The sequence below is a fragment of the Natrix helvetica genome (genome assembly GCF_964273705.1).
Source record: "Natrix helvetica genome assembly, chromosome: 16".
In the NCBI taxonomy this organism is placed as follows: Eukaryota; Metazoa; Chordata; class Lepidosauria; order Squamata; family Natricidae; genus Natrix; species Natrix helvetica.
Genome location: NC_138563.1, coordinates 9,767,697 through 9,780,528, shown reverse-complemented (window position 1 = coordinate 9,780,528; position 12,832 = coordinate 9,767,697). Strand labels below are relative to the sequence as shown.

At 46.9% G+C, this 12,832-nt stretch overlaps 1 protein-coding gene across 5 annotated transcripts in view; it reads right to left on the bottom strand.

The window, feature by feature from the left end:
* Positions 1-6: 6 nt before the first annotated feature.
* Positions 7-12,832, bottom strand: part of CDC42BPG (CDC42 binding protein kinase gamma) — a 101,987-nt gene continuing 89,161 nt past the window's right edge. For 2 of the 5 annotated variants that reach the window (XM_081967814.1, XM_081967812.1), the window contains 8 exons: positions 11,527-11,624; positions 10,600-10,684; positions 9,280-9,400; positions 7,659-7,776; positions 4,633-4,743; positions 3,827-3,944; positions 3,198-3,283; positions 7-360 (listed from right to left, as the gene is read on the bottom strand). In XM_081967814.1, the coding sequence (XP_081823940.1) occupies positions 307-360; positions 3,198-3,283; positions 3,827-3,944; positions 4,633-4,743; positions 7,659-7,776; positions 9,280-9,400; positions 10,600-10,684; positions 11,527-11,624 (791 nt within the window). In that variant the 3' untranslated portion in view covers positions 7-306. The remainder of the gene's footprint in view (positions 361-3,197; positions 3,284-3,826; positions 3,945-4,632; positions 4,744-7,658; positions 7,777-9,279; positions 9,401-10,599; positions 10,685-11,526; positions 11,625-12,832) is intronic. The other 3 variants (XM_081967813.1, XM_081967816.1, XM_081967815.1) reach the window with 3 other exon arrangements.

Here is a 12,832-nt window from a genome sequence, read left to right as displayed (position 1 = left end):
TGTCAGCAGTGGGATCCACAAAGCAGCCGTTCCTATTTCCTCCAAGGAATCTCCTGGGGGGGGGTGTAGTGCAGGAGGGACATGGATCCACTGTCTCCCACCGTTGGATTAAGTGCAGCACAGGGGTGGCTTTCCTGCAGCAGACCCAGAGTCCGGCTGCTTCCCCCGTCCTTCGTCTTCCTCGCCTGCCTCCCTAGATAGCAACAAGCAGGCAGCATCAAAGGAGCTGGGTGTTCAGTGGCAAAACTGGCACCGGCGTCTTGTTTCGGGTGTGGCATTGTGGTTGAGCACCGACAGCTCTTCCTGTCATGTGGTGCTGGTGCTCCTTGGGCTGGACGGAAGACTGGAATCTGAGACCTGCTGTGGGGGGGGTGGGGAAACAGAGAGGGTTGTAGTGTTTTAGAGAGGAAACTCCAACGGAAACAGAATAACAGAGTTGGAAGGGACCTTGGAGGTCTTCTAGTCCAGCCCCCTTGCTTAAGCAGGAGACCCTTAGAGAATAAGACAGCTGGAAGGGACCTTGGAGATCATCTAGTCAGCCCCCTTTGCTCAGGCAGGAGATCCTTACAGAATGACAGAGTTGGAAGGGACCTTGGAGGTCTTCTAGTCCAGCCCCCTTGCTCAAGCAGGAGATCCTAACAATAACAGAGTTGGAAGGGACATTGGAGGTCTTCTAGTCCAACCCCTTTGCTCAAGCAGGAGACCTTTATAGAACTGCAACTTCTGGAGGCAAATAGTTCCATTGGTTAATTGTTTAAATTATCAGGAAATTCCTCAGTTCTAGGTCGCTTCTCTCCTTGATAAGTTTCCATCCATTGTTTCTTGTCTTGCCCTCTGGTGCTTTGGAGAATAGGTGGACCCCCCTCTTCTTTGGGGCAGCCCCACAAGTGGTGGAAGACAGTTATTATGTCCCCCACCCCCTCAGTCCTTCCCTTCATTAGACTAGACATCCCCAATTCCTGCAACTGTTCATCGTATAATTTAGCCTCCAATCGTGCAATCCTCTTGGTTGCTCTTCTCGGCCCTCTTGGTAGGTTCTCATCTTTTTTATATATTGTGACGACTAAAACTGGAGGTAGAACTCAATGTCAACTCCCAGCGTTGTCATAGGAGACAAGGAGAAGGAGTGCATTCCATGCATACTATTGGCTGGAGTCGGATCTGGGATGACTGCAGCTGGCTTGGGAGGAGTGCATCTTATAGGGTAATGTGATTTATGACACAGACTGAGGGGAGGGAACGGGAAAAATTCAGAAGAAAATCAAAGCAGAGACTTGACTGCGAGCAGATATTGCCTAATGCTGCTCCTAATAAATGACTGATTTTTTTATTGAACCTTGACTCGATGCTTGATAAATTAGTTAGGGCATTTTTAGGAAGCTTCACACTCTAGGTGTGCTATTACTAAGGCTTTGTAAAGTACCGTATTTTTCAGAGTATAAGATGCACCTAGATTTTGGGGAGGAAAACAAGGGAAAATATCTGCCTCCCAGCAATTTGCCTCCTTGCAACAAACTGTACAGACAATATTCACTGTTTGTAGTGTTACATTTCAGACTATACGTGTACAGATGCTGTTAAAATTGATGTGGCTTTCTGGAAGTATAAATTATTCTCTGCTATTTAAAAGAAGATACAATAGCACGGGGCCTCTTCAGATCAAGCATTTATTTTAAAAAGCTTCTTCATTTTCTTAAGCTGTCTAGAATAATAATAAAGCAGTCTTTAAAAAATAAGTCTAATAATTTGAACATTCTAGAGGCATTCATAGTTCTTGACTTACCTCCTTGCAGCAAACAGCCTGATTAGCACAAGAAAAAAAAAATCTGCCTCCCAGCAATTTGCCACCTGGAGCAAACAGCAAGTTTCACTTTCAATTTCTCCCGATCATCAGCTGTTTCAGGCTGCAGGGATTGCTATGGCCTATTGAAGCCTCTGCAAGCCCCCGTTTTCTGCAAAGAGGAAAATTGCTGGGAGGCAGAGGCCAAAGGGTGGGGGCCGGTGGGTGGGTGGGGCTACATTCAGTATATAAGATGCACCCAAATTTTCACCCTCTTTTAGGAGGGGAAAAGATGCGCCTTATACTCTGAAAAATACGGTACTTCATTTGATCTGGATTTTGTCCTTCTGTTAACACAGGCTAGGATTGCTTTGGCTTTTTTTAGCAGCTCCATTCAACCAATGCAAACGCGCATGGGACATGTCAAGAAGTACTACGACCACCCTATAAAGCAGTGATGCCGAACCTCTTCGGCACTGAGTGTCAAAAAAGGCAGCGCTTTGCGCACTAGGAAGAGGAGTTGCTTAGGCGGCATGTGTGTGCCGAAAAATGTGCTTCCGGTTTCCGGTGCGGACATGCGCACCAGCTGGCAAGTCCTTACTGCCGCACATGTACATGCGCCAATCTGCTGGCCAGCACACATGCTTACTCCGGAAAGTGGGAGACTGGCTCTTCCACTTTCCAGCACTGCTGCACACATAAAGGCCAGCTGATCATCATATGCGCATGTGCACCAGAAACCTGGAAGGACAGCAATGCTGCGCATGGCAGTCAACATGGCTCTGCATGCCACTTTGGGCATGTGTGGCATAAGTTCATAATCACGACTTATCAAGCCCCAGTAAGGCCACACCTAGAAAACTGAATCCAGTTTTGGTCACCACACTATAAAAAAGATGTTGAGATTTTGGAAAGAGGGCAGAGAAGAGCAACCAGGATAATGAGCAGACTGGAGGCTCAAACATATGATGGAGGGTTGCAGGAACTGGGCCTGGCTGGTCTAGGGAAGACAGGAGAGCATCTCCCAATATTTGAGGGGCTGCCACAGAGAGGAGTTAGGGGGTCAAGCTATTCTCCAAGGGACCCAAAGGCCAGAGAAGGAAGAATGCATGGAAACTGACCAAGGAGAGATTCAACCTGGAAATGAGGAGGAATTTCCTGACAGGGAGAACAATCAACCCATGGAACAGAAGTTGCCTTCGGAGGTTGTGGGAGCTTCATCCCTGGAGGCTTTCAAGAAGAGACTGGGCTGCCATTGGTCAGAAATGGTGTAGGGTCTCCTGCTTGGGCGGAGGGGTGGGTTGGACTAGATGACCTCCAGGGTCCCTTCCAACTCTGTTCATCTAAATCTTAAAGAAACACCACCACCACCCCTGCCAGTTCCACACTCACAGCCTCCATTTTTGCTGTCGCTTACCTCTCCCAGTGACGAAACGCCAGAGAAGAGCGACTGTGGAGACACGGAGGAGTTGTCAGAGATTGAACTGGCTGACTTGAGTCTTGCTGTGTGATGAGAAAATGGGGAAGACAATTAGCAAGAGACTGGAGCTGCAGGGGAGGCCCTTGGTGAGTGGACTTCAATTCCCAGAATCCCCCTGCGATCATGGCTACCGCTGAGAATTCTGGGATATGAAGTCCATGCAGATGGAAGACCACACTTGTAATATTAGTGAATGAAGAGTTTTTCACGCTTACGACCGCTTCACGCTTATGACCTTACGGTCACGCAGCCAAAATTCAGACGCTTGGCAACGGGCTCGTATTTATGACGGTCCCCTTTTGCGACTTTCTGACAAGCCAAGTCCAGGGGGGGAGCTGGATTCACTTAACGACCACGTGGCTAACAAATTGCAGCGGTTCACTTAAGCACGGTGGCAAGAAAGGTCGCAAAATGGGGCAAAACTCACATAGCCACAGAAATTTTGGGCTCAATTGTGGTCGTAAGTTGAGGACTACCCGTACTCCCCACCCTGCTGCTCAAGGACCCCTTAAAAGCCCCTCCACACACATTCCCAAGTGGCTCTTGTTTCCCTGGGTTCTTCTTACATGAGGAAACAGACCCCAAAGGGGTCCCATTTTGGCCCTCGGGCGATGGCCGTCGCATCTCGGAGAGGCTGCTGCAACGCATTCGGACCTCGGCCTCCCACTTCTTCTCTTCCTGCGCCTGAAAGTGGGGTGAAGAAGTGGGGTAATGTCAGGATTACAAATAGCATCCAAAATTAAATCAGAGTCGGAGGCAAAGGATTCCTCAAAGTTCCAATTGATTTAAAAGAGCCATATTGGCACATCTGGGGAAACCCAAATCTGAAAGCTTCCCGGTTTTCCCCACTCAGTTGAAAGTTCAAGATCTTGCCCCCCACACCCACAAGTCCATCCCATGGTCCACTCTCCCACTGCCACGCTGGCATTTCCACCCATCTAGTTCCGGTCAGGTGCAGAGACAAAGGATGCCCTTGGCTTTCTAGAAAGAAGGTTGTTATGGCTACATATCATCTAACTACTTACAATGCCCCCTCCCGTTTTCCCACAATAGAAAATGCATAGTAGAATAATAGAAAGTGTGGCAGGCCAATGATCCCCCAAAAAACGATGTCTGCAGTCCTGACAGGTGGCGAATAAACAATGTTACGTTGGAAAGACTCCTGACTGAATTATCTACAGAAGCAGGTTAAGAAATGCCCAATTCTTGCATGCAGAATAAACATAATTTTAAGATCAGTCATTCACAAAAGGATCTTGACAAACTTGAACATTGGGCACTATCTAAACAAAATGAAATTCAATGGTGAAAAAAGTAAGGTTCTACACTTAGGCAAGAAACACAAAATGCACAGGTACAGTATATGTAGTACCTTGCTCAATAGTAGTAATTGTGAGAGGAATCTTGGAATCCTAGTGGACAACCGTTTAAATAGGAGCCAGACGTGTGCAGCAGCTGCCCAAAAAGCCAACACAGTTCTAGGCTGCATAAACAGAGGGATAGAATCAAGATCGCGTGAAGTCTTAATGCTACTTTATAATGCTTTGGTAAGGCCACACTTGGAATATTTGCATCCAGTTCTGGTCTCCACGATGTAAAAAAGATGTGGAGACTCTAGAAAGAGTGCAGAGAAGAGCAACAAAGAGGATTAGGGGACTGGAGGCTAAAACATATGAAGAACGGTTTCAGGAACTGGGTATGTGTAGTTTAATGGAAAGAAGGACCAGGGGAGACAGGATAGCAGTCTTCCAACATCTCAGGGGTTGCCACAAAGAAGAGGGAGTCAAGCTATTCTCCAAAGCACCTGAGGGTAGAACAAGAAGCAATGGGTGGAAACTAATCAAGGAGAGAAGCAACTTAGAACTGAGGAGAAATTTCCTGGCAGTTAGAACAATTAATCAGTGGAACAGAAGTTGCCTCCAGAAGTTGTGAATGCCCCAACACTGGAAGTCTTTAAGAAGATGTTGGATAGCCATCTGTCTGAAACGGTATAGGGTTTCCTGTCTAGGCAGGGGGTTGGACTAGAAGACCTCCAAGTCCAACTCTGTTGTTCTATTCTAAAAGTATTGAAGAACAATACAACTGGAAGGGACCTTGGAGGTCTTCCAGTCCAGCCCCTACTCAAGCCGGAGACCCTAGACCATTTGAGACAAGTGACTGTCCAGTCTCTTCTTAGAAATCTGCAGTGAGGGAGCACCCATGATTTCTGGTGGCAAGTTGTTCACTGGTTAATTTTCCTTACTGTTCGGAAGTTTTTCCTTAGTTCCAGGTTGAATCTCTCTTGGATTAGTTTCCATCATTTCTTGTCCTGCCTTCTTTCTCCACACTGGCCCAACCCAAATCCCGCAGCTGTTCTTCGTATGTTTTAGTCTCCAGGCCTTTAATCACCTTCGTTGCTCTTCTCTGAACTTTTTCCAAAACCTCAACATCTTCCCATCGGAATGGGAAGCAATAAAGAAGATAATAGATTGTGCAGAAATGAACAGGTTGACATTGAGAATAAAGGACAAAGAGGAATTAGTGTACCACAGGACATGGGGGCGATTTTACAAGGGGTTTGAAAAAAGGTATAAATAGAAAGAAAAAGGACCAAAACATGAAATAAAGATCTCAGGCAACACATGATAAATACAGGGGTGGAGGAGGAAATAAGAAAATATTAAAATGTAAATATACAGACAGAAAAATGATATGAATTGACATATGTTAAATAACAGTTATAAGAATGTATATCTAAGAATGAATTTGAAAGGAAAATAAAAAAACTTGTTACAAAAAAAAAACATCTTTTAAAGCCATCTTCATTTACAATTTCATTTTGAAAATGATGATGGTTTTATGTTGTTTTGTTTGTTTAAAAATTAAAAACACCTTTGTAAAAAAAAACAAAAAAAAATATTTTTCCGTAACGTGGGGACCAAAAACGGATGCAGTATTCCAGGTGTGGCCTTACCAAGGCTTTACAAAGCGGCACTAAGATTCCACGTGGTTTTGATTCTATGCCTAACAGGGCGTAGATCAGAACGGGGTAGCATTTCCTGTGCTGGGGCTGGTTTTCCCTCTTTACAACCAAACCATCATTGGGTCAATTGTGAGTTTTTCCTGTCAATTGTGGCCTAGCCCACCTGTTCTCAAATATTTTGGAGTTTGAGGGGGGGTGCATCCTTTAAAATGATGGGAGGACCCCGAAGAATGTTGGTTCCGGTGGGTTGTACCGATTGATATTTATTGTGTTAGATGTTTTAAAATGTTTATTTGATTTTGGGGGTGCCCAGGAGCACTGGTCTAGGTGATACAATAATACGTGGATAATAATATTATTGTGGCTTGTGGCTTGTAGCTCTTGGTTTCACTGCTGGCATGAAGTCAGGAGGCACAAAATATGATTTATGTTTTTTGTGGCACCCCCCCAGATTTCCCATTATGTGAGGGCAAACCTTGGCCCTTTGCTTGCATTAGGGGTGGAACTGTTTTAATAGGCAAATAGCACCAACACCCCACCACCATCACAGTCAAATGTGTTGTGACTTGGTGCAACAAACTCTGATTGTGGCACTGTATCAGCGACCTGATCCAACAGGAGGGAGGCTGGTGATAGATTGGGATAAATCAGCCATGTAAAGTCGTTGTAATGCCCCCGTTGGAGTCTGAATCTGCGGGGAAAATGAACTGGAACTGGAGATCGAGGGGGCGGCTTTGTTGGCTTGGGAAGAAAATGGGGAAGGGTAGGGCCAGGCAGGCCTTTCAGGATTGGGACAGCTTGTAGGCAGGGAGGAAGTGGAGGCAGGAGGACCAAGAGAGACTAAGCGGTGAACATGAGAGACAGAGGTAAGACGAGGAGCAAGGACCTCCCGCTCCTGATCCAAGAGCACGGAGAGTGGAGAGAAGGCGAGAACAGTGCAGAATGACCCGGCTACTCAGGAGGAGAGCGCCCTGCCTCTCTTCACAAGGCACACCTGGGGACTGAGACTTCAGGAGACGCTGTGGGGAGGGGTTTTTGTCGGGAACAAACACTGAATTCCTGGGGCGTTGAGTGCTTGAACTTTCCTGGATTCCTTGCATTCTTTCTGGATTTCCTGTGCTTGTGTGTGTGTATTTGCCATCATTTTTCTCTGGGACTGGCCAGAAACGTGGGAGCGTTTGGGGAAATTTGGAGCAATAAAGGGGCGGCTTGAACTGCCAGTTGCCTGTGTTGCCTCTGTGCCGTGCCATCACAGTTGTGGTCCCCAACCTTTCCGGCTTTGGGGAGTGGCCATGGATGAGGGACAGAACACTTCCGTGTGAGCAGCAGCAGAAAGCATGCCTGTCGCCTTTGCACAGCCAGGTCCAAATGGTCCAGTTCCAGCCCGGGAGTTGGGGACCCCTGATGCAAAGGGTAGCAAAACCATGTTTACTCACCAAGTGTAGGTCCTGTAGTTGACGCTGCTTTCCGCTCGGTCCGACGTGGACGAGGTGGTTGAAGTTGCTCGGGGAAGAGATGAGCTTAGCGCGGAGACTGGGGTTGCGCATCATTTCTCTGCGAGGGACAGAGGAGAGGCAGCGCCTAGCACGGGGCACCCTGCTCAAGAGGTGCCAGCCAGCTGGCAGCGGGTCAAAGCGACACAACTCCCTGAGATGCTTCCTGGCTGGGTTCCCCCAACTCCCTTCACTTGCTCCCTTCCATCAGTCTTCCGCCTCAGTTTAATGACGGCACTCGGGGCTAGAATTTCCGTTGCTAAGCAATGCAGAACTATTTCTTTATTTAGCATACGGTATTTATTTAGCCTACACATAGTTCTCGACTTAGAACCACAATTAAGTCCAAAATTTCTGCCGTTAAATGAGACAGTTGAGCAAATTTTGCTCCATTTTGCAACCTGCCTCGCCCCCATTGTTAAGTGAAGCACTGCAATAGGGAAGTTGGTAACACTTGGTTGTTAAGTGAATCTGACTTCCCCATTCACTTGGCTGGTGAGAAGGTCACAAAAGGGGATCACGTGCCCCCCCCCCCCCCCGGGGACACAGTGATCAGCATAATTTTGCCAAGCGGTTGAATTTTGATCACGTGACGCTAGGGATACGGCAACAGTCGTAAGTATGGGAAAACAGTCATAAGTCTCTTTTTCCAGTACCTGTTTTGACCGAGGCTTCCCAAGAGCCTGAAACAAACTCCTCGTCCTGACAAAAAACCCTTCTATTAACTGACGGTGAATTCTGCTCATTCCCCTCCAGCAAAGTCTTTCAAGGGAGGATTTACGGTCACAGACCTCATCTGGCTTGGAGAGCTGCCAGGCCGATCTCTGCACAACTTGGCCAGGAGTCTCCAAACCAATTAAGCGAACTAATGGTCTCCTGCAAGCTCCACGTCCCTTTCGCTCCTCTTTTATTCCCTCTGGGAGGGGCCATTCATCGTCCACCTGCGGCCTTCCTCCCAAGTCGACCCCTGTTCTTTAGCTCTTCCCTTTGTCTGGCAACTCTGCGCATGCGCACACTGGGAACAGGCTCCAGCTGTTCTTCTGCCTCACTGATGTCTGACTCCGAAGGCAGCTGATAACTGGCATACGGCTCTGGCCCCCTCTCTGCCTCCGACACAGAGCCCTCCTCAGAGCCTTCCCCAGACTCCAGGACTGGCCCATCTTCCTCCCCAACCTCCTCACTTTCCGAATCTGCTGCCAACTGGCGGGCCACAACAGTGCCATTGGAAATTTGGACGGTCACTAAATGAACTGTTGTAAGTTGAGGACTACTTGTTAAGCAAACATTTGTTATACGCTGCTGAGAGTTGCCTTGTGGTGAGACGGGTGGCGAACAAATTTAATAAATCATAAGAATAAAAATATCCAACCATTTGGAGTTGCATTATATGCTGAGCCACATCAAAACGAACCAGGGTTACAATTAATCAACCTTGGCCTGCAGTGCAAACTTTTCGCTGGCTTAGCTAAATGAGAATGGCAGCAGATTTCGCAACAGCTTGTGTAAGGTCTGAGTAGCAGCAGTTAGAAAGTCCCCAGGCTGCCCCCTCTCCGATCAACCTCACCTCCTCTGATGTTGCCGCTCCTCCTCGGAGATCCTGAAAGAGAAGCACCGCTTGTGCCTAGTCCTCATGAGGTATCGCCGGCTGTTATCAGTGGTCTGGGGGACTTCGAACTCATCCTGGTCTGGAGAAGGAAGGAAGAAAATTTAGGCTCCTCACACATCAAATTTAGATTTGCACAAGGCACTGGCGTTAGCGAACGATTTAATTAGCAGATTAACAGAGTTGGAAGGGACCTTGGACCCCCAAGCAGGAGACCCTGCACCATTCCAGACAGAGGGGCAGTACAGTCTCTCCTTGAAAGCCTCCAGGGATGAAGCTCCCACAACTTCTGTCCCATGGGTTGATTCTTCTCCCTGTCAGGAAATTCCTCCTTATTTCCAGGTTGAATCTCTCCTTCTTCAGTTTCCATCCATTCTTCCTTCTCTGGCTTTCAGGGGCTTTAGAGAGTAGCTTGACCCCCTTCCTCCTCTCTGGGGCAGCCCCTCAAATACTGGAAGATGCTCTCCTGTCTCCCCTGGTCCTTCTCTTCCCTAGACCAGCCAGGCCCAGTTCCTGCAACCGTCCATCGTCTGTTTGAGCCTCCAGTCCCCTCATCATCCTGGTTGCTCTTCTCTGCACTCTTTCTGGAGTCTCAACCTCTTTTCTTATAGTGTGGGGACCAAAACTGCATGCAGGACTCTAAGTGTGGCCTTACTAAGGCTTTATAGAGTGGTAGTAGTACCTTTTGGCTAGTTGGTTAGTCTCAAATGCAGCGCAATGTGATAACTTGTCATTGCAATTTTATTGTGAACTTTAAAAGTATAAAAAGAGATAGTCCTTGACTTACAACCACAACTGAGCCCCAAAATTTCCATTGCTAAGTGAGACGTTGGTTAAATGAGTTTGACCACATTTTACAACCTTCCTTGCCACAGTTGCTAAGCAAATCACTGCAGTTGCTAAGTTACTCGCCCAGTCGTTAAGTGAATCTGACTTCCCCATTGACTCTGCTCGTCAGAAGTTCGCCAAAGGAGATCAGGTGACTCAGGGGACACTGCGACCGTCATAAATATGAAACCAGCTTCCAAGCATCTAAATATAAACCACATGACCTGCAACGGTCGTAAGTGTGCAAAACGGTCGTTTTGCACACTTAAGTGGTTTTATTTTAATGTAAGCCGCCCAGCGAGATGGATAGCAAGCAAATTTAATAAATAAACCTGCAGATTCCCAAAATAAGCGCACTTAAAGCTAAGTTGGATTGTTGTGTGAATGCAGCATCCCATTCCCTCTGCAAAGTCCTGGGTTTCGTGCTTTACCTGCCTGGCGGCCCCTCCTTACCTGCGGCTTTGTTCCTGAGGTAAGTCAGCCGGACTTTTTCGCTCCCAAAGGTGCACAACGAGCCCTCGGGATTCAGTGCCCGCACCTGAGCGGAAGAGACAGGGAAGAGCCACGGGGACGCAGGGGTTAGAGTGCAGTGCTGGAGGCTAACTCTGCTGACTGGCTGCAGTTTGGCAGTTCGAATCCCGTCAGGCTCAAGGTTGACTCAACCTTCCGTCCTTCCGGGGTGGGTAAAATGAGGACCCAGATAGTTGACTCTGTAAACCGCTTAGAGGGGGGCTGTAAAAGCACTGTGAAGCGGGATATAAGTCTAAGTGCTATTGCCCTTCCTTCCTTCCTTCCTTCCTTCCTTCCTTCCTTCCTTCCTTCCTTCCTTCCTTCCTTCCTTCCTTCCTTCCTTCCTTCCTTCCTAAAGGTGGCCTCAGCCTTCTGTCCTTCCGAGGTGGGTCAAATGAGGACCCAGATTGTTGGGGGGCAAGAGGCTGACTCAACCTTCCGTCCTTCCGAGGTGGGTAAAATGAGGACCTAGATTGTTGACTCTGTAAACAGCTTAGAGAGCGGCTGCAAAGCACTGTGAAGTGGGATATAAGTCTAAGGGCTATTCCTCCCTCCCTTCCTTCCTTCCTTCCTTCCTTCCTTCCTTCCTTCCTTCCTTCCTATTAGAATGCAGTATTGCAGGCTAATTCTGCCGACTGCCAGCAGTTCGATCCTGACTGGCTCAGGGTTGACTCAACCTTCCGTCCTTCCGAGGTGAGTAAAATGAGGACCCAGGGAAGAGGCTGACTGTGTAAACCGCTTAGAGAGGGCTGTAAAGCATGGTGAAGCGGGATATAAGTCTAAGTGCTATCTTCCTTCCTTCCTTCCTTCCTTCCTTCCTTCCTTCCTTCCTTCCTTCCTTCCTTCCTCCCTTATTAGAACATGGTGCACCTTTTTCAGACAGATGGTCTGAATCCACTCCGCCTTCCGGACGTCAAAGATATCGAGGCTGTTTTCGCTGAATACAGACAAATAAGGAGCATTGTAACCTAAGACAGAAAAGAGCGCAGGGTTAATGCCGGTGTGCCAAACATGCCTCTCATGCCCGCGGCCACCCACATCCTCCTGCAATCCTGCCGATTATGCTGCGATCGGCTTCATGCTGGTTTACCAAATAAGCCACCATGGGCTGGGCTTTGTAGCCAAGGGGCCAGGCCGGTTCGCCTTGCACATGTGTGTGCTTGATGCGTGCTTGATACATGCCTTGATGCGTGCTCCATGTGCATGCACAGTACTGAAAAATGCTTCTGTGCATGTGCAGAAGTAAAAAACAAGATGGCAGTGCCTACAGCACCGCAAAGAGAACTGGTTCAGGGGCGTGGCAGTATTCGGCCGAACCGGTCCATACTGGCAGGAACCCACTTCTGGCCACGCCACATTAAATTAGAATTACAAATATTGGAGTAGAATTCATATTCTAATACAGAAGATTCGTAAAAGTGAATATATAAAGATAAAACCAGAAACTTTTCTTTGGGGTTCAATGGAAAAAGACTTTTTGGGGAAACTTTGATATTATATATGTTTTTGATAAAAAAGTTTTATTGGTTTTTTCAAGTATTTTGGGGAAAAGGGTACATAAATGTGGAGAAAAATTTTGACAGCTACATCGTACGGAAGGTGGTACTTCCCCGGAGTCTAACATCTCTCTCTTATTTTATATATATATATCAAAATATCATTATTACATAATATTAGCAGTTTAGGTTTACTTCAAATTCTTTAACATCTTCAACCATACTTTATATCACTTTTAACCATTTCATTGTATTAACAATTGCAATGTGTTTTTAAATCATTTATGTGACCTAAGTCTCATTGCTGTCTCTTCTCCCCTGTCTGTTGGCTGAGCCATGGCTCCTCCCCCCTTCATGTCTTGTGCAGTGTCTCTTGTTTCATCTAGGAGGTTCTTGTGTTTTTCCATGAAGGCTTCTGCCTCCACTACTGTATTAATTTTCACTCTACCCCCCTCCCAGAAAATCAACAAGCCTTCTGGAATTAACCACCTGAACCAGATATTTTTTTCATATAATTTTTTAGTTAGAAAGAAGAATTTCTTCTTCTTATCTCTTATTCTTTTTGGTATCTGTTTCAGAATGGTTATTTCTTTGTCCTTATATCTTAACTCCTAGAATCTCATCTCTTGTAGTCTTTCTAAAAAATTTAACATGAACTTCCCTTGGAACATTGTGTGTTC